The 27,620-nt window shown below is 37.5% G+C and overlaps 3 protein-coding genes across 3 annotated transcripts; 2 read left to right on the plus strand and 1 right to left on the minus strand.

Annotated features, from left to right (window-relative positions):
- Positions 1-300: 300 nt before the first annotated feature.
- Positions 301-14,342, plus strand: LOC109030761 (uncharacterized). The gene is made up of 4 exons (XM_019041880.2): positions 301-542; positions 11,299-11,550; positions 12,236-12,755; positions 13,340-14,342. Exons 2-4 carry the CDS (start codon positions 11,309-11,311, stop codon positions 13,598-13,600), a joined length of 1,023 nt encoding a protein of 340 aa, XP_018897425.2. The 5' UTR covers positions 301-542; positions 11,299-11,308; the 3' UTR covers positions 13,601-14,342.
- Positions 14,332-21,277, minus strand: LOC109030762 (probable rRNA-processing protein EBP2 homolog). The gene is made up of 6 exons (XM_019041881.2): positions 21,120-21,277; positions 19,720-19,819; positions 19,090-19,182; positions 17,465-17,572; positions 16,077-16,277; positions 14,332-15,161 (listed from the first exon to the last, which is right to left on the minus strand). The coding sequence occupies exons 2-6, from the start codon at positions 19,801-19,803 to the stop codon at positions 14,829-14,831; spliced, it is 819 nt and encodes a 272-aa protein (XP_018897426.1). The 5' UTR covers positions 19,804-19,819; positions 21,120-21,277; the 3' UTR covers positions 14,332-14,828.
- Positions 21,278-23,134: 1,857 nt separating this feature from the next.
- LOC109030760 (uncharacterized) lies at positions 23,135-26,848 on the plus strand. Its single transcript, XM_072297614.1, has 4 exons — positions 23,135-23,140; positions 23,997-24,209; positions 24,676-24,864; positions 25,513-26,848. Exons 1-4 carry the CDS (start codon positions 23,135-23,137, stop codon positions 26,095-26,097), a joined length of 993 nt encoding a protein of 330 aa, XP_072153715.1. The 3' UTR covers positions 26,098-26,848.
- Positions 26,849-27,620: the final 772 nt, after the last annotated feature.

The following is a 27,620-nucleotide window of genomic DNA, read 5'->3' on the forward strand; positions in this document are numbered from 1 at the left end:
AATCTCCCAGAGTAGCAAATACTTTTGATTTCTTTTAAAATTGTTAATTTTAAAGTAAAATAATTGTGTAAATTGTAACACTCTGCAAATAGAAAACACTTCTAAAAGAAAAGGAGAAGTTTCACAAGTTTGAAAACACTATAATCGCGCTGTTTCCCTTTGCTAAATGCGATCCAAGTTACCTACATGAGAATATCCAGGATAAATGATAATCTGGCAACGTGCGAAATTCAGCGATATGGCACCCAAACAAAGCCCCGCGCCTGTCCCGGCTGCGGGTCAGCTAGGTCGGTTGAACCTTGTCGATGGTCAGTCAATCAGTCGTGGTCAGTCGTCAGTCAAGTTCGATTGGTGCTCGGTGGCGGTGTCGACCGATCGCGCGCTCGTGTTGTGACAACATCCTCAGTTTTATCGCGGCCAAGTGATCTGGATGGTCATTAGATTCGATTTGCTGTGATTGTTTCAGACGTTCATCGACAGGATTTTTGGTGCCATCCCCAATAGCAGGGAGCATCGCATGGAATAAATTCACAAGTCTCAAGGTATGGGTGAACCGATATTTTTCACAACCCCGTGATAACAACCCTCCAACCCGTCCTGATCAATGATGGACCACTAAGATAAGGCAATAAGCTGTGTATCACAGATTATCATGTTTTGATAAAATTCCATGAAAAAACGATAGATACATTAAAATTTAACTCGCAAGTGAATAATTCACGTTTCCTATAGGTACATATACGACGCATCAAACCTACTGCTTGTCAAAAAAAACCCCAAGTCTCCTAGAGTTTAATCGGGCTTTAAACTAGTTAATTTTAGCGTATGTTGCGACGGAATAATTTTTTTGTACGCTGAAGTTTTGTTTTTTTTTTTTTTAATAATTTGAGGAGGATGGACATGACATAATAGTGAGATCCAACTCATTTTCATTTATATTTAAAGCCGATTTAGGGCAGGTCTTTGCTTTCGGTTTTATTTGGGAAGCTGTATGTTTGGATGTAGGTACTGATTTTAATGTATACTTTGAACAATAATATGCTTGCCTATACGAGGCGATTTTCGACATTTTATATAATCAACGTGTTTTGTGTGAAATTTTGATGAGGAGACACGCCTTGTGATACCTAAGCACCCTATTTTGTGGTCCATTGAATATTTTGAGGCAAAAGTCGCGCAACTTCGTCATGACAAAATTGCAGAACTTCTACATGACAAAATTGCAGAACTTCTAATGATGTTTTTACCTCTAGTTTTCTTCTTTTTTTTCATGGAAAAATCTCTAGCGCGTTTAATCGTAAAAATTTCTGTGAAATTCCTTGATTTCGGTAGGAATTTCACCGAGATTGGTGCAAAGAAAAAAACTCGTTGTTACATTCGTTTATTTTAAAGCGGTGCGGTGTGTTAGCAGGAGTCTCCCTCAAAAAAATGTAGGTGAGTTAACGAAAAATGGTCGACAGCCTCATGACTGTCAGTGGCCGTTTCCGAGTTTTTTTTTTTTTTTTTTTTTTTTTTTTTTTTTTTTTTTTTAAATGAACTTTCAATTTGATTTCCAATTATTTCTACAAATCAGACCTTGTTTGTATCTGAAATTAGAGTAGTGCAAATGCATAAATATTACCAATGAATATAAATCATGCAAAGTCAAGCCAACTTTTGGCCGTAAGTTTGACTGCGCATGAGGCCGAGGACACTTGCGTGGCGTGCTTTGCGCTATATAGGTTGATCTGCTATTTAGACCTTTGGAAAAGGATCGATAAATATAAAGGTATGTACGCATATGGAACCAAGGAATTCAAAGTTTTTATGCGCTTATTGGGTTTTTATCTGGGTCATTAAATTCAACAACCGCACACAGCACAGTGTACTGTACATTCTTCGGCATGCGTCTATGGATTTTGTCGAAAAAGATGTATCTCCGATTGCGACGTTGCAAAGCTCCTCTGATAGTTTACTTCCTCAAAAGTAATTTGACCGACACATTTTATTTTTTCCCACGCTCTTCACATATTCACAAACACTCCCAACAAATTGAAGGATAGAGTTATTTCTATCAATTTTCTTTTGAAAAATATACAATCATACTCGGCGATTTTCAAGGGGTGGGGTGGGATCTCGTAGTTTTCAACCTAAGCCGTAATGCCGTGATAAGGGAAAATGTTGTGTAAGCATTCGAATTTCGCCAAACCCCCGAGGATAGATTTATTTTTGAAGAAATTTATGAATCCTTTTTTCGAAATTCTCTGACACTTTTGTTGAATTACGAACAAAATTCTCTGAATATTCGGTGTTTACAAATTTTCCCGAAAATTTGCGATTTATCAAAGGAAATTTGGCACTAAGGCTCTCACGGCGATCTTCCTCAGCACGGCAGCATAGATCATTGGCGAATCCAGCAAATTGGCAACATTGTTTTTCGCAACTTAAACCTATGGCAATATATCGATTCTTGGAGGGGCCACAAGCTCTGACAGGGGTCGATTATTTAACACAGGTTTAAACGGAGGAAATCCGGCGTTGCCAAATTGCAGGATCCGCCTCTGGCATAGGTACGCTGATAGAGTAGCTGAGGCCGAAAAGAATAACCCACTGGCCGCTCTAATTCAGTGCCGTGGCGTGAATTATCGAGTATCGATACTTCCCCATTTGAAGCTGTGATAAAGAATCGATTCTTGAGGTGTTTGTTGCGAACACCCTGTGTATCGATCCTTTTCCGTAGGTTTAAATGGTAGATCAATGGATAAATCGCAAAGCACGCCACGCCACTGCTCTAATTACCATGGCGGCGCCTGGGAAAAACACCCACTTGATAGGTGCACCGAGATGGCACCTGTCCTTTCACGTCCTAGATATTCGCGGGTGCTTAAGATGAATCCCAGCATCCTCCACCAAAGACGGGGGAAACCCCCTGCCGCGGTCGAAGTGCAGTCGCACGACGCCGATGGCGACGACGCCACCCGAGGCCCGACGTAGCCTCTGGCCGAGGTTCGGGGCGGGCGCCTGGGGTCTCCTTGAGGACGAGGCGCGACACGACAGAGGAAGAAGTGCGGCTGACGGTATCGGGGTTGGTGGCGACATGGGGTTTGGAGGTTCTACCGGTCCAGACAGACATAGACCGTCCGGACACGAATCATCCCAACTGAACATGTTCCTTCATCGGGTTTTGATTTTCGACGCGTTGCTAAGGTGATCCGACGGCAGTCATTTTTTGTGTCAGTGCAACTCGCGATATAATCGAATCGATTCGTTCCATAATTTCGGCTGACATTGGTCAAGGCGCTTTCTTTACCCGCATCCTGCGTAATCAGACATTGTATTCGACTTATTATCCCTAAAGACGTTTGTAAAGTGAGTAGTTTATTGCACTTTACGGCATATGGCTAGAGATAACAACTGAATTCAGTATTAAAGGATGTCTCATTCCTTGTATCCTAGTCTCTCAGATTCACCTTAAGGTGATTCGATGCACGCCATATTTTGTGTCAAAACGACATGCGGTATATCGCATCAATTGATCCCTTTTTTTCGAATTTTGAGATCGCACTTCCGTTTTCATGAGTCTAAAGAATTCATGTCACAAATTTGACAAAGAAATTCAACGTAATAAAGGCGTGGTTTTCTTGGAGGAGAAATATCGCATTCGAGTGTAGTTTCGATATCGGTATCGAATGCGATATTTTCCCTCTAAAAATTTATTTGTCAACTTTGTGACATGAATTCTTTAGATTCATGACAAGAGAAATGCGGTCTCAAAATTCGAGAAAAATGACGAGTAGCTGAAAAAATGGAACCAATCGATGCGATGTATCGCATGTCGTTTTGACACAAAATATGGCGTCCATCGAATCACCTTACGGTGAATCTGAGAGACTAGGAATTAGACATCCTTTAATACTGAATTCAATTGTTATCTCTAGTCATATGCCGTAAAGTGCAATAAACTACTCACTTAATAAACGTCTTTAGGAATAATCAGTCGAATATAATGTCTAATTACGCAGAATGCGGGTAAAGAAAGCGCCCTGACCAATGTCTAGGACAAAAATGAATTTGACTAATGGATCATTCAACTCCTTGAAACCGATGTTGTGACATTCATCCTGGCTAAAATCAAGGGCGGAAGATAAATTGATTGATAGGATCACTGAGCGATTTGGATTGCGACCAATATGCAAATACTCGCCAAATACTACTGGACCAAGGAAAAAACGTCGTATGAACATTCGAGAGTTGCCAAATTTCCCCGGATAAAACATGTATTAATGAGAAAACTGGTGCATATTTTTCATTGATATTCTTAGATATTTTAGATAAAATTGAGAACAAAATTGTCTGAAAAATTGGAAGAAAAATATTTGCAAACGTTCCCAAAAATTCGCGATTTACCAAAGAAAATTTGGCAACGCCTAAAAGCTCCTACGGCGTTTATCCTTAGCACGGCCGAATAGTCGAAATGAAAGATGCCTACGCGATTTGCAATTCTTCTTTCCACCATCTAGGTACCTGGCCACATCCGGAATAGCACTGTCTTTTCGAGAGTGATCAAATGCGCAAATCAACCACGAAATTTTTCTTTTTTTGGGGGGGGGGGAGAGGCACAGACTTTCTTGCGAAAACACACAAGTCGACGCTAAAACTCCCTATCTATGTATCTTGGTTTGCAATGTCGCAGACCTCCTGCCAGACTTTATTTTTTAAACTTAAATTGTACTCAACGGTTATTTAAAAAAAAAAATTCTATAATTTTATTCTCCAAGCGAAGAAACTTCTGTGGAAACTTCAAAAAATGATGCTGATTCCTCCATATGTAAAAAAGTAAAATGGGAGCGGAGATTTTTAAACATCGCAAATGAGATACTTGCTTCGGAAGTTTCAACGTCGATACATCTCACTCGGTTAACTTTCATAGCGCCAACAGACAATGCGTAAACTTATTGGTAGATAATTTTAACCTAAAGTTCGCCTTCAATTATGCCACACACTTATAGACAATAAACCTACGAGGAGTGCGATTAATTACCTGCTACAAAAACACACATCAACATGAAATTCCCAAACCGCGTATCTCTTTTGCAGCGTTTAAAAATCTCCGCTCAGCCTATTTTATATTTTTAAAGGCGAGCAAATCAGCATCATTCCTTTCCGTTTTTTTTTCAGAGTTTGCCTCGCACGGAGAAAAAAACCGCGGAAATTGTTAAGAATTGATGTTGAATGGTCCTCCATTTAAATAATAAAGTATGACAGGAAGTACGGAAAATTGTTAACTGAGATACGTGGTTTGGTAGTATTGTGTCGTTGATAGTAGATAGTTAAACTTGTGTGCTGCCGTACTAAGGAAAAACGCCGTATGAACATCCGAGAGTTGCCAAATTTCCCCGCTTCAAAAGTTAATTTTTGAGACAATTAATGAATATTTCTATCTAAAATTTTCTGATAATTTAGATCACATTGCGGATAAAATTTTCTGAAAAATTGGGATGAAAATTTTCACAAGTTTTCCCGGAAATTCGTATTTTACAAAAAGAAATTTGGCATCGCACGAAGGTTCATACGGCGATCTTCTCTGGCACAGCAGCACAGTGCCGATAAATGGTCAGTAAACCAGTGACGTGGCGTGCTTTGCGATATATCGATTAATCTGCCATTTAAACCTATGGAAAAGGATCGATTGACAGGGTGTTCGCAACGAGCACCTTAATAATCGATTCTTCGCCGTAGCTTCAAATGAGAAAATATCGATAATCGAACATTCACGTCTCGACACTGCCGTAAATCTGCTGGTAGACATCGTCATCATGCAATAAATACCTACACATCGATGGCCAAAGTGCGAAACCACGGATCTCCGCTTGCAACGTTGCAGACTTCCTGCCTTACTTCATTTTTTTCTTTGGAAAATTAGGCCCCCTTCTCATTCGTTTTGAAACATCAATAAAAACCATCAAGTGAACATGCCGGAGGAAGAGGGGTGCAGAAGACGCATTTACTCGTGTTGGAAAATTTTTTTGCGAAAGCCCTGTCAACACTACTAGCAAAAGTTTACGGAACTTGGCGCGAAAATTGAGTAATTCCGTTAACCTATCTCTATGTGGACAAGGCCTTCCATTCATATGAAATGAACGAAAAAATTATGAAAGAGCAAACATAAATATGGTTTAATAATTTTAACTTCCGCCGTCGCGCTGACCGCACTGTGTTTGGCGCAATGCGTAAAGTATTCCTACAGTCTTGTATGCGCTGTGCGTTTCACGCTGACCGCTGCTGCACGCACTGTGTTTGACGCAATGCGTGAAGTATTCATGCAGTCTTGTAGGCGCTATACGTTTCACGCCGCCCACTGCTGCCCGCAGCGACCGCACTGTCTTGGACCCAATGCGTGAAGTATTCATACAGTCTTGCAGGCGCTATTATGTGTTACATTTGTGCGCCGCACCGAGGGTTTCTCCTTTTCATCTCAAGTTCTCGTCATCATTGCTCTCTGCGCCGTGCCGTTCCAGGCCAAATTCCATGTTCGGTTTCTCTCTTAGTCTCAACTCGACTAATTAAAAGGTGTTGTCTATTGTATCACAGAAAGACGACAAAATTAGAGATCTACTATCAGGAAATGAGAGATTTTGTAATCTTTTCCCGTTTGTAATTTTTTTTTTCTGAATCCGATTTTTCTTTATGCATACATTTAAAAAAATTGCAAAATTTGCCGTCCCCTAAATTTGCCGCCATGGGCCGCGGCCCATGTGGCCACCCCTTTAATCCGGCCCTGGAAAACGAGACAACGTAATGTCTTGAAAGCTTCGTTGATTTTACTTCTCTGCTAGCAGAATATTCTGTTTAAACAAGCTAGAAGGGTGAATTGTTTTCCTCGAAAAAAACATACGATGAGCAGATATTTTGACCACTTTTAGCAGAAAGGAACCAAACCACATCACATCAGTTATTGCCAAATTCCACTGGGAAATTCAATTTTTGATAAGAGAACGTCTGGCGGATTCCTTTGAAAACTTTACGAAATTTGCTTCTTACTATGCAGAAAATTCACTGAAATTTTCACGAAATCCGCACAACCGTTTTCGTATACAAAATTATATTGCTCGATTTTGGGCAATAGCTGATGTGGCTTGGTTCCTTTATGCTTTCTGCTTTCGGCCCATTTTGAAACACCGCAATGGGGATAAGTGGTTTTGCACTTTGGCGATCATCGATATGGTCTCATAAGTAATTCCACCATTGACAAGGAAATTCTCTTTGCTATGTGGATGAACTAGAAACGGCAACTCAGCAAGCGAAGCGCCAAGACGTAGTGGCGAAGACCCATGCGCGTTCTCTTTAGGATACTTGCTTACTTATTACACACCGCACCATCCGGTCCGTCGCGTCGTCAGTGAAGGGTTGGGAACTTGGGAAAATAGTTAGATAATGCGCAAATACGAGCCAAAATCAGCTCCATTGTCAACATTTTATCGATAAAGATCCAGTTTCAAATGATAATTCGTTGCGTCAGTCTCAAGTTCATATAAGACCTTTCGCAGCCGCCCCCCCCCCCCCCCCCCGCGCGCCCAGCTACTTAGGTAAATGCTAGTGATGTAACTAGGACAGCTAGTTTGGCGTGCACTCATCTTTAGATATGACCGGACATACGCTACGCTATTAGGCTCGCTGAATGATAGAGTACTGTGCGTGAATGGCATGAGACTGACATAAAAAAAGATAACTCAATGTGGAGAGAGGCCCAAGAATGCTGGGGATCGATGGTTATCGAGGGTTGAGGAGTGGAATTTTTCTGGAGACATGATAGGTAACTAACAGAGCCTCCTAGCCTACTCATGGGTAGAGGCGTATTTGTGGAGGTTCTTTACACGTCCCCAGGCTCTACATATAAAATCCAAGAAAAAAGCAAAGAAAATCCTGAAATGCCCAATAAGTAGCACAGATTGCAATACGTAGCGATAGAGAATTTGCAGGTATCTGAAATTTGATGAATTTCGTGTTTAAGTGGAAACTAGTGAGTGAACTGAACAAGAGGATACCCTTGGTTCATGAATTGAGGAATTATTGGAGAAGATATGACAAGAAAAATTACCTATAAAAAATACTGTGAAATCAGCTCTTTTTAAGCACTTTCAGATGAAACAATAAAAAATGTGCATGCAAATTCTCCGTTACATAGTAAAATTAATGCAATTTCACTAGGTGCTGCGTATTTTGCCTAGCTCCTATTTGAAGGGGCCCCGTTTATTGAAACTTACTGCAATAAAATTGAAATAAGTTGCTATTTTTCATTGCATTGCGTATTGCCTATCTTTCTGACACATGGAGCTCATTTTGTTCATTGTTTAAAATTGGCATAAATCGACTAAATGATGTAAAAATATTGCAATTGAATGGTAAAAATATAAAAATGTTATTGTAATCAAAGAGCCGTATGCAAAAACGACATTTTTCGCCCCCCCCCCCCCACTAAAACTTATTCAAACTTCGTCTACCAGCTACTAATACTGGAGCGCTTCTTTCCCCAAATTTTCAGACCCCCAAAAAATTTTGGGGGGGCGCTAGGGGGGGTGGAAGTCAAAACCTGTGAACCTCGATATCTTTCGAACGAAACAAGTATTGAGGCCCGGTTTGGACGAAAAATCGTCTAAAATTGCATACTTTAAGATTCTAAAGGTCATAATCCCAAAATTAAAGTTTTAAATTAACTTATGTGCTTTTTTTTCAGTTTTTGAGGAAAAACAATTTCTTTTAAACAGATTAAACTGAAATTTCACATTTTTTGATTTGAACCAAAACCAGTTTTTTAAATTGCTCGTCTTTTTCCGCATCCAACGAATGGTCGTATAAGCTGGGGAACCGAACGGTTCCGGAGTTATGATCTATTGAAGTTTCCGCTCAACGCGCGCCGACCGATTTTCGCGCGCAAAAAAGTCGGATTTGACTATTATTAAATCAGATTGAATGTTCAAACTGAGCAAAATGCATTATTAGGGACTCTTGAGGGTCTCTGAGTTCAAAAATTACAGATACTTCCAAAAAATTCACGTTTTTAAAATTACAGCTCCGTAGCGCTATTTTAGAGGCCCACTGAGCGCCAGCCGGCCGCTCAGTGGTCCTGCACGGAGCTGTAATTTTAAAAACGTGAATTTTTTGGAAGTATCTGTAATTTTTGAACTCAGAGACCCTCAAGAGTCCCTAATAATGCATTTTGCTCAGTTTGAACATTCAATCTGATTTAATAATAGTCAAATCCGACTTTTTTGCGCGCGAAAATCGGTCGGCGCGCGTTGAGCGGAAACTTCAATCGATCATAACTCCGGAACCGTTCGGTTCCCCAGCTTATACGACCATTCGTTGGATGCGGAAAAAGACGAGCAATTTAAAAAACTGGTTTTGGTTCAAATCAAAAAATGTGAAATTTCAGTTAAATCTGTTTAAAAGAAATTGTTTTTCCTCAAAAACTGAAAAAAAGCACATAAGTTAATTTAAAACTTTAATTTTGGGATTATGACCAGTGGCGTGGCGTGCTTTACGATCTATCGATTGCTTTGCCATTTAAACCTATGAGAAAGGATCGATAAACAGGGTGTTCGCAGCGAACACCTTAATAATCGATTCTTTACCATAGCTTCAAACGGCGAGATATCGATAATCGATCATTCACGCCACGCCACTGATTATGACCTTTAGAATCTTAAAGTATGCAATTTTAGACGATTTTTCGTCCAAACCGGGCCTCAATACTTGTCTCGTTCGAAAGATATCGAGGTTCACAGGTTTTGACTTCCACCCCCCCTAGCGCCCCCCCAAAATTTTTTGGGGGTCTGAAAATTTGGGGAAAGAAGCGCTCCAGTATTAGTAACTGGTAGACGAAGTTTGAATAAGTTTTAGTGGGGGGGCGAAAAATGTCGTTTTTGCATACGGCTCTTTCAATTTAATGCCAATATTTTCGTTGCACTGCGCTACTTGCGAAACGGTGCGCTTAAAAGTGCGATTATTTTCACTGTGAAATGTCACTATTTTTAAATAATTTCGTCGCTCGGCTGATAAAAGACCGTAATTACACATGGCGCACGGCGGATCGAGTCAATTATAGAGGTCGGCTATGAAATTTTTGACTAAAACTGCAAATTTTGATGTTATTTTCGTCATATTTCAATTTTAAGGGGTGCTACGAGAAGTAAATTTCACGAGGAAACCAATGGAGCCACTTTAAAAACCTCAAAGTTTTGTATGAACGGAGTTATAAGCTTTTAAAGTTTCCAAATTATGTCCGACGTCGCCTATTGACTCGATCCACTGTGCGGCGATGAGCCCGGAAAAGCATTAACTTGCATGGACGGCAGGATTCATTGCAGGGTGAAGTTACGATCTGATGTCAGGAAGGCGACGATTTGATCGATGAATGCCGATTTTACACTAGTACCAATAAGATGATTTCTATGTAAGTAGCAGCAAGTTAGGTAATTTGCAATACCTACAAAGAAGACTTATTTATAGATTTCAATGTAAGTGGAATTTTCAATAAGAGGTGTAGGTCTTTCAATCAGCAGATAGGCAACATACACCACACTCCGATGCAGAAGTAATGCTTTGATCATGCATGCAATCGCAATTTATGTTGCAGTCTGTGCTACTTGGATGCCTGATATTTTAGAGGGACCAATTTGTTCTGAGGGGGTCTTAATCAGTGGTTGATCATCGTAAATGGATGAATATATTTCGAGTCCGAATATGCAGTGGCAGATAGAGCCTTCAATGACTGAAGGTGTTAAGTGACATTTTTGGGAGAAAAATGTCTAATTGTCTATCTACAGTATATTGCCTCTTATTGTTGGGGATTAAACTCAATGTTCAAGAATTTTCTGAGGCTTGAGCCTGTTTATTTTTTGGATGATCCTTTTTTGGCAGGAAAAGAATGAAAAGAAGTTCCAGCCGAGGTTCTGAAAAAGTGCTCCAAAATTGCTCTACTTTCGCTGGATTTGTTTTCTCAACAGCTTAAAAAATCTTAAAAATTTTCCTGCACCCTTAACAGCTTGGTGTGCCAGACTTGAGAATGATCTGCAGCTTTACCTAATTTATTTTCATCATTCTACCCTCAGGAGGCTTCAGTGACTTCAAAAATCACGTTTATTTACAATAAGTGAAAAAATCAGCAAGATGTAAGAAAGTGGATTCTTCCGCTGAGAGAATAAAATTGATGCTCAAATATTAAATGCAACATTGAATCGCTTCCTTATCCGGCACCCGCGTGCCGGAGATGTCTGCTTGTTTAGCTATGGTCTTATCTGGTATTTTTTTCACTTACAGATCATTATCAATGGGGCCGAAAAAACCTGTGAGTAGACTTCAACCAGTCATGACGAAAATGAAGGACATTTCAAACTGTGTCAGAGCAAAGTTATCAAGCTGCAATGCGAAATTTTTGAGGAATAAAAATGACAAAGCAGATGAAAAAGTTGAGCATGAACAACAGACCTGCATTGGAGGCACTCAACAGAGCTATGAACTCAAACAACTTGACACCAAGAACTATGATCATTATTTCAAGAATAACACTAGGTGAGTGGTAACACCCTTAATGAAAAATTCCTTCAAAATTAAATTCTTTACTGCTGAAGTAGGTAATTTTGGTCGTTGATGAACACACAAATGAACACCAAGTGTAACATAAGACTAATTTTAAACTTGGAGAGGTGGTCCCAAACAGAGCTTAATTTGTGCCTTTTTTTTTTTTTTTTTTTTTTTTTTAGAGGAAGTTAACAAATTTCAAATTACTAAATTTATATAATATTATATCTATTGACTTTTCTCTCTTGAGCACACTCATGAAAACTTTTTGAAAAAAAAAAAATTTAATTCATGCAAGTTGCTTTACAGCACTTCTTAGCATTGATCAATACCTAATCGCCACTGTTCCCTATAGAATCACGATCCTTCAGAAACCGGACACTTCAGTCTTTTGCAATTAGATCCCATCCTCTCAATGGGCACCCTCAGCGCCTTTGTCTGGAAATTCAATTTTTTTCAATATAATTATACCTAAAAAAATAACAGAAAATCTGCGAGGAATTAAAAAATAGTAACCCCCTGACTAATGAGGGCTATAAAACTGATATATTTGCCTATTACCCATGAAATATAAACTATACTCGTTTGTATTTTGACGAGTAGCTTCATTCAAAAATTCAAAGTACTTAATAAAACAAAAATTTACCTGTCTTAATTTTTTTCTGTGGTTTTCCAGATTCTACAACTACCAACGCACAAGACGAATAAGCGAAAATTCAGATCCTGAGCAACATTACCAGATTAGTAAAGAACAGTGCAAACAAGACAATGATGGCCAATACCCAAATAAAATGGCTAAAATACAGACGAACAGACCACGACCCACGCTTCGACCACAGCGAATAAGACAAAGATTAGCTATCAATCACGAAACTTTCATCAAACCAAACGATGAACTTCAAAGCAATGAATTGGACTGCAACAACAATGAAAATAGTAAAGAAATTTGCACCTGCAAGAGCCAAAATGTGAATGAAATTGAGTGTGAGCCCGATATATTCAGTGAAGATGAACGAACAATATTTGAGTCGGAAGAGGATGAAACGATAGCTGACTATCACCCCAAACCTGCTCAACCTGCATACGTCCAAAAACCATATCAGCTCATGCACCCAGATTGGAGGTGGATACCTCATGTACCTTTGTACGGTTGGACACCCCATCATGAACAGAACATTCGAAGGTTGTATGATGAGGTGAGTTTTGACATTAGCTACTGTTACGATCAAGTTCATAAGCCAAAAAACATCTCTGAAAAGCATTTGATACAGTAAATACTAAAAGCAAAATAATCGATTAAAAAATCTCATATTAGGAATTGTTGGATTGGGACTGAAATTGGACCTGTACTGACTAAGGAATGAATCGAACTTATTTGAATTCTTAGGGGTGACAAAAATCTTGCTTTTTTCACATCCATGCTATTTAATCACTTTCTCAAAGTACCTTATGAAAGATTAGCAAATACCAACTAAAATCATTGTTGCAAAATCAAGAGCATGATCGAAGTCTTAAAACATTCTTGCCACAAATCCGAGCTTTTAGAAATTTTACACAAAAAAAGGCATTTCTAAAAATCCTCCATTTACTTGCTTGAGATGGGTCTATTTCTCACCTAATATGGGTCATGGGTCATAATACATTCTTTCATGCTTTATCATTATCACAATTTTGAATATTTTGCATAAATTGTCAAAGAATTGACCGTCACCAAGGACCCATTCCACTTTTATTTTACATCTTGCAGTTTCTAATATCTTTCATTTGTTTTTTCTTGCAGATGGCTGAGGGACGTATAACTTCTATGTATTACAAGGATCCAGTTGAGTACGAGGAATGTGAACGCCTATACCGAAGTCTGAAAAAGCATGACCACTTCCTTAAAAAACCGACAGTGAGTACATTAGAAGAAGTCTTTGAACTTATTAAGAAAACAATACAACACGATGACCGGTTTAAACAGCCTAAAAGGACAAAATGCCCTTCATTTGGAAAAGAAGACAACGGTTATGATGCTGATATTGAAGAAACAGTGATCTAAGCGATCGAAGTTTGACCCTCAATCCAAATGGCAAGTACCAATTAGTTGAAAGAAAGAACATTGGAATGTAACACTTGAAAAGGACAGAATATTCAGGTTCTTGAACAATTTTTTTAATTGTTGCAAAAAGAATTATTTGCCAAAAACACATTACTTTCTCTGATTTCAGCAAAATTGTAAATTGCTAAGTTATGACTATACAATATCATGATATGTAATTGTGAAGTTTTTTACATATTGCTTGGAGAAAATTGTAATCTACTTCCTTAATGACTCTTGAAAAATGCCTCTCTTCTGGTTAATAGAAGAAAAAGTTTATTGAACCTTTTCACTAAAAACATAAAAAAATTCTATACCTAATGTTCCTTACTGCAGCTAAATTCATTTGAAAATACTTCCTGACAATTTTAAACATAAAAGAGCAAATACCTGGACTTAGAATTGCACTTCTCTGTTGTGTGTGATTAGCAGTTTGTTTACAGAGATTTTCAACGTTTTTAGGATTTATTTGTGTTACTTTGTTTTTAACTAACGAACAGTTATTATTTCCAAAGGTAATTGATGCTAATTTTCCATTCAATGACATTGAGTTATAATTGGCAAAAAGAAAATTAGGAATATTTTTCATCTCTTTCAATGAAAGAAATTTTTTATTATTTTGTTCATAAAATAGTAATTTTAAAGCATGTGGTGTAAATATATTGTGTGATAATGTAAAATAAATACGTTAATTCCAATAATATTCTTTCTTCACTTTATTATTTTACCATACTTAAAATTAAAATACAAAAAGATCTTTACTGTGCAAAATTAGCACGACAAAATTAAAATTCACATTAGGTTTCACTTGGAACTTAATCATGTACGTAGATGAAATTAATATGTTTCAAATTTCACGGTGACTTGCAATTAAGAAATATTTTGTAAGTTCAGTGGATGGACTACATACTTAGGTATATATTCTGCTGAAGAAAAGTGATTACATAGTTACATATGGCAATTGTGTTTTCTTCATTTTTCCTAACAGAAACAACATATTTCAGCTAACTCAAGCCCTTTTCCAATTTAAGTTTGGAACTACAAATTAACTTTCCGGGTAAAATTTTTTAGAACTTAGAGGTGTTTTAAGGATATTGTTACGAAAAACGGTAACACATTAGAAAAACAGTGATTCATAATAAAAATTTGAGAACGCCTAATTTATCACAGTTGTTTTGAGTTTATTATGCTAGTTTTTCTTCTTTTTACCCTGCTTTTTATTGCCGCTTTTACTGCTACCTTTGTCCCCTTTTTTTCCTTTATTGAGCTTTGGACCTTTGAATCTACCTTTTCCTCCTTTCCGCCCCTTCTTCTGACCTGAGCCTTCCGTCAAAAAATCTAAATCTTTGAGTTTACCCTTTTTGAACTGTTTGACCTTATTCAAGAACTCGCGTTTCTCTCGATGCTTCTTGAGTATGGCTTCAGTCTGCACCTTCTTGGCAATTTTCTTTTGTGTCCTCATCTTTTTGACAAATTCTGCTCGTTCCATTCCAAGTTTCTTCTTAATAAGGGATTTACGAATCTGTAAAAAAAAGAAAGAAAAAAAGTGAGACACATGCAGTGCAAATAAAGGTAGAATGATTTATAGTTTCCGATACTGAAGGCGCATTAGGACGAAAAGTTCACCTAGTTTTTTTAATACGACTAAATAAAAATAGCATTTCCAAAAGTTGGAAGGACTTAAAAGTCAAACTAAAATACAAGTAATGAAGCTGTTTGGAATTTCCATCTTGCATAACATTCATGAGCATTTCAGCTTGACGCCACTTAATTTCATCCTGTTCTGACTAGAATTTCAGTCTCCATCTAGCGAAGCATTAGTCCCGAGGACAATGAAAAAGTAGTCGTAATAAATAAAAAAACTTTTATTTAAGTAAGACTGTCAAAGATTTGAAAATACTTTGCAGAATTGCACTTGATCAGAAGATAGAATCCTCAGAAAACACTGGGGACATTAAAAATAAGACTAATTTGAGAGTTCATGATTTTCATTCATTGTTTCATAAACTTTAAACAAATTATTTTCAATGTGCTAGCATTATATCCATGGACAAAGTGCAAAACCACGTACCATCATTGTGATGTTTCAAAATTGCCACTCCCATTTTATTTTTTTGAAGAGAAACAAGCAAACTTTACAGTTTGAAATTTAAAAAAAATATTCTGCTAACAGAAAAATCAAGTAAGTTATGAAGAAATTGTGTTGACTGGTTTTCTAAAAAAAACAAAATGTGATAGGAGGTTTGCAATGTTAAAGACAGAGATACATATGTGGCTTTGCACTTTGACCATCGATATCCTACATTTCGTGAAGGGTATTTTTCAACTGGATCTGACGAGATTTTTTACAGCTGAAATAGAGCTCCGTTTCTTCCACAGTGTCCCCAACAATGAATGGAATCAAATTAATACCAGGATAACCAAAAAATATGCTTACCCTTTCCATTTGACTATCAGATTTAATCATTTCTGCAAAACTATCACCAGGCCTCTTAGTGGGAATTCCGGCAGCATTTAATTTGGGTATTCCTTCTAAAACGGCAGCTTGTGCTTGTTGATGAAATAATGTCTCACGTCGAAACTCATTCAGGGCAGTTTTATCTTTCTTCTTCACTGCTCTTTCCTCTTCTTCTCTTATCTGAAAAATAACATAAAATCAGTACATCGCTTTAGAGAATTTAAAAAGGATGGAGTCCATCCACTAGCGTACAACTTTCAGTATGTTTAAAGAGGTGAATTTGAAAATACAGACCCATTTTTCAGCGCAAAGGTGACTAACATTCTCATGATGGTTGTATTTAAGATAAAATTTAATTTCTCTTTTACTTAGTTCAAATTTAGCTTGCTTTTTAAATGGATCAGGAATCCAAAATCGTGTTTTGATGCTTTATTCTTGTAGATCGGCTAAAAATATTAAGATCTATCCAAACAGCAAATCTCTAGGTTCAATATCAACCGAGATATCACTCCTTGGCAAAATTTCGTTAATGTCTTCATCCCGCATAGTGGTGACACCCTTGGTTTCTTCCACTTTACTTTCATCTGAGTTTCATGTCGAGTAACCAATGAAAATGTGCATTTCCCAGACAAAGGAAAGTAAGGTGGAAGAAAGCAAGGGTGTCACTACAACGATATTTCCGTTAATATTGAACATAGAAAGTTGCTGTTCAGACAGATCTTCTTATCCAGAGCTGATTCACAAGAATCAAGCATCAAAACACGATTCTGTGACCAGCACAACTGACTGATTCTTACCAAATTATGACCGTTCGAGCCAAAAAAAAAAAGAGAAAAAAAAATCCTTCTAAATTTGGGGAGAAAAATTTCTTACCAAAATTCGTTGAGTTTAATGATTATACATAGGAAAGTACTGGAATGTATAGGAATCTACTGGGGTTCTCCTATCATTTTCAAAATATTGCCTTTTGAATCAGCGGCTTCTTCATTAGTATTCCCCATTTCATAAAAGTTTTATACATCTGAGTTCTCTTGAAGATTTACGGATGAAAATCAACTAATTTTTGCTGTCCAACTCACTTTTTCTGACTGTTTTTAACTTACGAAGTATATTCTGTCTATGCAGGGTACTGGAAAATAAGTGTTTCTCTCTGAGCTTACAAATAGTCATTAAAAACTGAAGAGATTAAAAAATCATACTGATTTCTGTCATCCTTCTATTTATCTTAACTTGAAGGCAACCAATTCAGTAAAAAATTTGGAGAATTCAATCAATATTTTTGGTAGGAGCAATGTTAGACCACTTCATGTCGCAAGTTAAAGTCACACCATCCATGCTAGATCTCTTAGCTCAGTGTAAGAAGTTACCTGTAGTTCCAACTCTGGTGCCAAGACAGCAGGTTTTGTAGTGATATCCAAGCGTTCCTCCCAAGGAAAATCATTGCTAATTTTTGCCAGTTTTAATTTCAATGCAGTCTGAAATAAGATGATCAAAAAATAATTACAAATACTTGCAAATCAAGTCTTTGCAACTTGGTGTTGATCATTTCCAAAGGATTAACCAACAAAAAAATGAACAAGGTTGTAGTGATAATTAAAACTTATTTTTTTGAGTCATCGTTGACATCAAAACCAGATGACAAAAACACCGATCCTCTGATGTTAGAGAATGGTGGGAAAGCAATTAAATTTTTCCATGTGCTTTTATCTGAATGTCAAAATCAAAACTCACTGAGTCTTACATTGCACACAAACTGAGCATGAGGATAAAATAATTTGTGGAATAAACGTTTATACGGTGGGTATATTAAGGGTTGTTGAGCATTTAGAGTCAAAACAGGCTAAATATATTGAAGCACGAACTGACTGAAAACTTTCATTTCCTTCATAAAAAAGATTTCAGCGAGTACTGGATCTTGTAATTCTTTCTAGTTAAAACTGGACAAAGATAATTCTAGAATTTTTGGCTGAGTATATAATTTTAAACGTCAAATTTTGATGCAGAATCGTACATCACAGTGCCTAATATGAAGAAATGGTCATGTATGTAGTTGTGTGTGCAGGTGATCTGGTCTATGGGGCAGTAAAAGTAGAAATCTATTTCTTAATGCAGGATCACATCATTAGATTAAATGCATTGCTAGCGTCTTGATTGGGAAGAGCACTTTGACCAAAAATGACCGAAATTACAAATTTAAACAATCAATAATTTCGAAAATTTCAAATAAATTTTAAAGGAGTAAATTTGGACCACGTTCAGCAGAGAGGAGCTACTTAACCCACACCAGCTATTGAAAATTTAATTGGGAACTCTAACTTTATACATGAAAATGGTGCGAGGATTTTTGTGCAGATTTCAGTGAAATTTTTGCATACTACAAAGGAAATTCCTTTAAATTTTCAAAGGAACAGTTTTCATGTTTTCTTGTTAACAATTAAATTACCCAGTTAAATTTGGCAATAGCTGATGTGGCTTAGTTCCTTTCGAGTTGAACGTTCTGCAGAGATTCCTTCCTGAGCTCCGAAGGTAGGGTTGACAAAAAATCCTGCCGAATTTCCATCGAAAACTGTCTGGTACACAGTCAGGAGCATTAATGTTTCCTTTCTGCAGACTAACCGCACTCCACGCCCGTGGAAGGATTTTCTGTCAACCCTAGCCTTTCAGGCCAAGACCTAAGACAGAATCTTTTAAACTCAAACCAGCTTAAACGCTCTTTTTTTTAAAAGGAAAATCTGCACAATATCTCTTCTTTTATCTGTAGGATAAGGAATTCCAAGTAATTAAGACCATAAGGAATACAAAAAATACAAATAAGACCCTGTCCATAAATTACGTAAGGCTTTTAGGGGAAGGGGGTCTCTAACAGCCTTTTGGTGCTTTCCGCAGAGGAGAGGGACAGATTCCCAGTTTATCGATGAAAAGGCAGAAAAAATTATATAAAATGCGATGATAATCTGTTTCCCACTGCATAGACGACAAAAAAACCACGTACCACATTATTAATTGGAGGAGGGGGTAGATCGTTGGCTGGAACCTGAATGTTCAGACCGGGTTTCAAGATACCTTTGGCAAAGGCTTCTTGCAGCTGAAAGGAGAAAAGGTATAAATTAGTCAGACATAGTTTTGAGGGCAATATTAAAAGAATTTCTCACAAAGGAGAGTGATCTTGATGGAGAAATAGAATATCTAGTTGAAGGCAATGGGAAAGAAGTGGATGAAGTATAAACTTCGGCATAATATGAATCCAACAGAGTGCACTTAATTATTTAGTAAGAATTTGAAAACTTGTGATTCTCTTTTCTCTAAAATGTGACATAGTGGGTTTCTGTTAAAGTTGGACTAATTAATATTACAATTTTTATTGACATTTTTGAAGTATTCCCCATTCTCTGTCCAAAAATATGAAAGATAGGTATCATAGCAATTTCGGTCTTTCAGTTTCATAAAGCTTCGACAAGTCCAGAATTCTTTTGATTTTGCGAATGAAGAAACGAGGGATTCACCAAATTTTAATCTGTTGTCACCACATCCTGCTCGGTCTTGCTGCCTTCCCATGATGCACCAACAACAGATAAGTTATAGCTTAAATACTAGAGTAAAGTGATAGTATAATTTCACTCACAGCTGAATCAGAATCCTGGTCAATATCAGATTCAGATTCATAGTCATCAGATCCGCCAGATATGTCCGATTCTAGCTCGACCATTTTCCAGCCTGTTCAACTGTAATAAAATATTCACGTGAAAACATAAATTAGGAAAGTGATGAAGACAAAACATGATTACATACACAATCTAATTCCAAGCAAGTTACCCAGGGCTAGAATGGCAAATGACCAGTGTTCGAAACTCACCTTTGAGTTTCAAGAGCCATGTGGCGCATCAAGCTCGATTTTTGGGGGCCATTGAAGATTTTTTGGGGGGCAAATTGACTTTTTGCCTACACATCATGGGCATTTAGTGAAAAGTTAGACGCAAGATGTGTTAGTTACAGAACTATAGTCCATTTCATGAAACCTGAGAATTTTTATTTGGCATTAAAATCCATAAATGACAACGCATCAGTCTCAGACTCGGGTGACCAGACCGCTCGCCAGACACCCTCTTTTGTTAGCGACCATAGGCCGGCAACCCGTCCATTGTGAGGATAGGAACAATGAGCACCCTTCATCCCTCCTTAATGAGCCCTAGTACCCAGACCAAAATTTTTTTTCTCGCTGACAAATTCATCTTGTGGCGTGAAAATTTAGTTCCAGCGAGAAATTATGATAAAAACGCAACAAAATTCTGTCCGATTATCTTAATTTTGAGCTGATCTACGGCATGACCGCAGTTTGCCGCGAAATACTGTACATCAGCTCAAAATTAAGATAATTCGACCGAATATAGTGCGTTTTTAACATAATTGGACAACATGGAACTAAATTTTTACGCCAGAAGTGAATTTGTCAGCGAGAAAAAAATTTCGGTCCGGGTACCAGGGCTCATTAAGGAGGGATGAAGGGAGCCCATTGTTCCTATCCTCACAATGGACGGGTTGCCAGCCTATGGTCGCTGAACAAAAGAGGGTGTCAGGCGAGCGGTACGGTTACCCGAGTCCGAGATCGATGCGTTGCCATTTGCGGAATTTAATGCCGAATAAAAAGTCTCAGGTTTCGTGAAGTGGACTATAGCATCTCTAACTTGAGGGGAATGCCACTCAATGAGAGTAATGTGATTTCCATTGATGATAAATTGAGATGGTGAGTTATGTTCTACTTTGACAGTTAATTTCTTGATAACAAGTGAGGATGCCAATCCTCATCAGATAGAGCCATTCAATTGAATGCTCAGGCAAGACTACGCGCTTTCAGCCCTAAAATTTGATAGACTTCACGGCACATAAAAAAGGATCGAAAAATCTTCGGGGGTAGAAAAGATGATCTTCGACAACAAGACATGTTGTTAGTGAAGATTAATTTTGGTGAACATCGACACACAGAGGATCCTGTTGAGAATGATATGTTTAAAACTGAGCTATTACCTGATGTTGCAAATAATGGAAATAAGCAGAGGATTAAATGATAAAAGATTAATTATTAAATTGATGAACAAAAACTGCGAACCCGAACTTGCTTCTTATTTCTAACCTCTAACGAAAACAAATGAATCAACCACGTGTGTTGAGTCGCGACGGTAAAAGAGTGGTAAAAAATACCTACTCTAAAAATCTAATGAACCAATCACATAACTGGAACCGCAACGAGCATCCAATCAAAAGAAGCGAATGAAGGTCAATTACCCTTTTAGACGATTCGGTGTTCTCTCTCTGTTCGAAAGCAGAATCGATGCAACCATAACCTCAAAACAAGCAATAACATTATTGTTTACTCTCAGTTCTGATCAAGCGGACGTTGCTTGAAAGTGCTCTTTTAAATGTACATTTCATCTTTTTTATCCCATCAACTGTAAAATATTCATTTGCTGTTAGGTACTGATACCTATATCTATCATGGACTCTGAAGAAGGATCTAAAAAGGGCAGAGGCGGTCGACCAAGGGGCCGAGGAAGAGGCAGAGTGAGAGGACGAGGACGCGGTAAAAAAGTATCTAAAGTAAGTAATTAGACCTTCTTCTGTATTGAAATAATAATTATAGTTGAAGGGAAAAGAACTTTTTTACAAGCTACACACTATTAATTTCTTCAGAACATACACAAGGAATCATAACATACCAGCAAGCTTATGAATCCCAGGTAAAGTTGATTGAACTTGTCCAATGAAGTTTTCGGTCAGTAATTGGTATGAAATGAAAATGCCTTCTGGTTGTTATAATCACAAGGAGTTTGAATCCCGAGGAGTCAGACTCTGGAAAGTAGCAATGATAGTTACTTAATATGGTGTTGGTGAGTCTGCTTTCTTTTGACAATTAAGTAATTAAAACGCCAAGTGAATAAGATGTTGAAATGAATGAAATTTAGGGTTTCATCAGTTTTGCATTTCGTGTTCTTTTATCATTGTGACAAGAGCACTGAAATTACAAGTAAGAATTTTGTCACAATTAATCATAACTAGCCGAAAAAGGATATTGATTTTTGAAGAAAGAAAGACAGAATATGAAGTCTTGTAATAAAAAGTAATCGGAATTACTTTTTGAAGGCAACATCACTTTAATCCCATTATTCATTCTCCTCTTAAGTAGATATACCTATACCTATTATTCCTATTTCAAATTTATACAATGTGTAACGAAGTGCAAGCAATCCCAAGCTTCAGGCCGTCGATTTTTGCTGAATTGTTCATTGAGAATTTAAATCAGGAAAATTCCAGAAACACGACAAGTTTCCTAGAACTGGGGAACGAAATGAATCTTTCTTTACTGCTTCTTGGCAGGACCCACTTTCAGACTCAGAAAGTTCACCCACCATCAAATTTGTCAGTTTAAAAGATATACTTAGAATGTAGCTTTGTAGCTTTTCCTCTTCTTGGAATCCACCTCTTCTTTACTTTCACAAGCAAGTTAATACTGTGATGTGATAATGCATGCGTACGATTTTCTGATGGGTGGCCTACACACAACAAGGGTACGCAACATTTCTGCTTTGGATATGCTTTAATTTCTTTGATCAAAGGAGAAAAGAAAAGCCAGTACTTACATATTAATACTGGTTTTCTTTCCAATATCCCCTTCAACTGAATCTTATTAGTACGAACAGTGCAATGTCATGGTTGGTATGATTCATGAAACTCTGAACCTCTAACTAATCGATGAGATTTATTCAAAATTTGGTCTCCATCTAACTTCCTTGAAATATTTTTCAAGATAATCATGTTTGAATGTTTTTCTTTTCCAGGCCAGTGAAAATGAGGATGAAGAGATGAGCGACACTCTGAACCAGAGCACAGAAGATTTGACAAAAAATGATGAAAACCAGGCACCCCCAAAAGTAATTTCAATCCACTTATTTGAATGAGTATAAGTTCAAATTTTCAACCACTATTATGAATCTCAACTGTTGCCTACGAGAATGGTGAGGCTGTAACTACGTTCCTATGACGTCATGCTAGTGGATGAAACTCGGCTGCGGTTTAACATGTGTTCTTATGGGAGAACGCCTGACGCGTGATCCTTTCTTGCTGATATTTTCTCAGGGGTTGATTTGATGCAAAATTCATAAGTAAACTTTTCGAAAGAGGATAAAATTTCACTTCAGAAAATTAACTTATCCATGCATGACATTGCGTGATAATTGAGGAAATGAAAGCTTAATATCAAAAATTGTTACTCCACTCAGATTCAAACACGCTGCTCACGCAACTTCCGCCAAAGGAGGGCCACTCTGATTAGTCCTCGCAGCAACTGCCTCACTCATCAATGCACCGATGACCCGGAGATGCTCGTTGTTTTCGGAAAATATCCACTAGCTTTACGTCACAAAACTGACGAGTTACGGCCTCTCCATTCTCATAGGCAATGTGTCAACTAAATTTATCTCATCACCAGATACTCATAACTAAAGAAAGCCTGTCAAACACTAAACTTTTTTGAGAATGCCACTTCAGTTATTGTGTTGGACTGTTCCTTTTTTTGTTTCAGTCAACCTGCCTACCCTCAGGAATTATTTCCATCTTTGCTCTTAACTATTGAAAGGCTAAAAAATTAAAACTTCCAAAAGCCACTTTAAAAGGAAGGAAAATATCGATTTTTTAAAATTTTACTTCAATTTTAAGTAATTTTGTTCTCTATTAAATTTTAAGTAATAGTTCTCCATTAACAGGCATGAAAAATGACTGTGTCATTGTAGTTAAGGCCTCCAGCAAATGAAGCAGTTGAGAGACTATTTAGGAAAATTGAGGCACCCACATATTGACAGTTTCAAACAAAATGTGAAAAATATATTGATCTTAATAACTTAATGTAAGAAAAAAATATTTACCTCTGTTGCAGTTGACCTAGAGGCGGACATTTCTCAGCTAGAGGCACCAACTTTCACAACCCTAAATCGCGGGCCTCCAGAACCAATGTTAAGACTGAAATGGGACCACAAAGTGAATTTGATGGGGGAGAAAGTTCTCAACCCAATGATCCATTGCTGTGATACGTGTCTCAAGCCAATTCTGATCTATGGACGAATGGTAATTATGATTTCATTTAAATCCTGAAAAAGATCTTATTTTTCAAAATGAGATTTGCGGAGAAGCTGAGACAGTTATTTAGGAGTCGCTAGAAATAAAGAAATCAACATTTCATCGCTGACCAGCTGTGTGTGCTTCTTTCCTCACCTAGTGGGCCTCAGCGTCAGCATGGGTCAGTCCCCTGGACTGGGGTCTAATCTGGATGTTTCTCTCCTTTAAAATTAGGCTACCTCCACCTTGTGCTTTCACTGCTTAGCCCCGTCCATGGATTTATTTAAAATTATTTCGGAGTTCAAAATCCCTGTCTCCGGATAGATACCTTTCAGAATAAAAAAAAATTGGAGAAAGTAGGAAATTTAAAAAAAATCAAATTTAGGGAGTACTTAACTTGTCTTTAAACATAATTTCTTGGGAATACTGATTTCCATTGAAAAATTCATTGATTTCATTTTCTTTTATGTTACAGATCCCCTGTAAACATGTTTTCTGTCTGTCATGTGCCAAAAAAGAGGATAAGGTTTGTCCAAGATGTAGCGATAAAGTTTCTCGGGTAGAGCAGACTGGACTTGGTACTGTTTTCATGTGTACTCATGATGGAACAAGGTATGGGAACACTGGCTGCAGACGCACATATCTCTCTCAAAGGGATTTGCAAGTAAGTCTCCTTGCCTTGTGCATCTCATCTTATTAATATTTTTTCTTTTTTTATCATTATTTTTTATTTTTGTGCTATATCCTACATACCTTGTTGGCAAAGATCAAACTTCAACAACTTCCGATTGGCTCAGAAGTACATAACATGCTTTCTAGCTGATCTAACGTGTTCATCTAACTATGGATTTTTTCACCTTTTTTGAGAGAGGATAAGGAGTTATTTGTTTGATAGGACCTACACAAAATGTACTGTAGTTGAATACTTTTGACTTTTTTTTTTTAACACTTAGTATCTATTACTTTGCCCTAGTTAAATTTCCTTTCTTAAAAATAATACTTAATCAGACATTTGTATGCATATTTCAGAAAATTCTTTTTAGTATGTGCGTCTAGCCAGCAAAATGCACATCCATCCCTTAAATTAAAATTCGAAGCATCAGAAATTGCATTTTAATTCTGGACCTACCTAAGTAGAAAATATATTTGACCGCAAGGGAACAATCTCAGGAAAATCAGTCGTAAAAATTAGTCCTAAAAAATGGAAAAAATTATCGAAAATTCTATGATCCAAAAGTATTTTTTTAATATCTGAGAAAATCCAACTTTCCTGATTGACTGCGATTCTAAATATTTGATTTCTTGTCACTAGGCTCACATTAACCATCGCCATGTCTCAACACCTGGTGGTAGTACAGACCTAACCCAAGACCTTCAGCAACCCCCAATGAAACTCACCAATCAAATGCAAGCTATGGCGATGCAGAACACTCCAAGGTTGAAAACGCCCATACACCTAGCATCTGGTGATCCGCGCACCAATCCGTCAGTAGCACACACCTTGGAGCCACATGCCCGTCGTTCTCCGCCATACCTTGGCCACAGACCGCAAATGAACTTCTCCATGCCGCAGTCCTCAGGGCCACCTTCTCGCTCTAACTTGATAACCGTGCAGATCTCAGATAATTCGGAACCACCTCCTGCTCCGGCCTCCTTCCCGATCCATGGTTACCCTCCTCAGCCACCTCCTCCGTATGTGGGTCCCTTTGCCCCTCCAACCCAGCCTCCCACGCCCTACTATCCACCCGCTCCTCCGGCAGAATATCCTGCTGTCCCTCCTGCACCCTGCCCCCCACTTCCAGTGCCAGCTCCTCCACCGCAATATCCTGAGCAAATGCCTCAGTCATACGGAGGACCTCAGTGGCATCAGCCTCAGAATTCACAACCGTTTTACTAAATCACCATGGGTGACTCTCTGTTCTTAAATTGACGTCATGAGTTGTTATAGCATCTGAGCCCGTAACCACTTTCTTGGAAAGTAAGTCTTGATAAAAATGCTTTGTGCCGAGGACAATGATCAAAACTCATGGTAAAAATGTATTTAAAGACAGCACATCATAGGTAATGCTTTAATTAGAATTGAATGAAGCAAACAAAAATTTCCAAACATCATTCTTAACTGTAATTTGTGAAAATTATACTTTGACTACAAACACTTAACATTTTCTGAGGCAATCAAGGAAAAAAAGTAATGCTCATCTCACCGAGAGAGGCTAATTTCATTTACCTATCCACTGCATTTGGAGTTTACATTGCTTAACCATTGGAACTGTGTTCAAAGTAGCAAATAATTTTTTCGGCCTTTCTAAACTTAAGTAGTGATTTGAATTATTTAATGAAGTAGGATTTTCATCTCAAAAATTCAAATAATTGACTCAGAGGGTCCTGCAAGGATCGAGGGATGTGGATAAAAAATAATACTTACAGGTAAAAACTCAGAAAAACAGGCACTACTATGGATTTTTGGCTTCTTTTTACTATCCTTCATGGTGCCTAATTTAGGGTTGTAAATTGCAGTACAAGGAAGTGTTCACACTCAAATGGTTTTAAGGAGCAGACACTTCCAATTGTTAATTTGTGTTTTTAGTATGTTATCTTTGTCATTTATTAATCTAAGTTTAAATAAATTTTTTTATTTTGACTGAAAATGTTCATTCTGCCTTCTTAATTTTTAGTACAATTTAACTTTCATCAATGTGATGTTGAAGTAAGAATTAGATACATATTTTACTCAATATTTCCTTAAATGAATGAAGAATTTTAAAACATGAAAAAATTGGAAATTCATCAAAGACCTTCGGTCAAAAAATCTAGAACTTTAAATTTACCTTCCTTGAACTATTTCCAACAATGCCTCTTAAGTGTATTCATGGCAAAGTGTGAAACCATCTATCTACGTTTGCGACACTGCAGACTTCCTCTCATACTTTATTTTTTCTTTAGGAGACTATTCAATCTAATTTCTTGAAAAATACCTTATTTTTCTTTGCTGTCAGTAGATTGTTTATCTATCTATATAGAAAAAAGACAAAGGTACACAAGCAGCCCAGAATGGAAATAGTCGAAAGAAAACAAGGAAACAGTAAAAACAAGGCTCAAATACATAAAAATACACTGAACATTTCGGTGTCTCACGACACTATTATCAGCCGCTAAAAAAGTACAAAAATAAAAAAGAAAATGAAAATCAAAAGAAACCAGCACGGCGTTAAATGGTGTTGGTTATGAAAGACTAGGTACGTGGCTTATTTTCCGGGGAAAAAACTAAATTTGAGCAGAAATTTTGAGACACTTAAATGGAGGTAATACATGGTTGGGCAATTTTGTCCTCATCCTAACAAATTCTGCTCTTTCCATTCCACGTTTCTTTCTGGTAACGATCGGTGTATCTGTAGCAACGAAAGAAATAGTTACAAAGAT

This window comes from Bemisia tabaci, chromosome 3 (genome assembly GCF_918797505.1).
Source record: "Bemisia tabaci chromosome 3, PGI_BMITA_v3".
NCBI lineage: Eukaryota > Metazoa > Arthropoda > Insecta > Hemiptera > Aleyrodidae > Bemisia > Bemisia tabaci.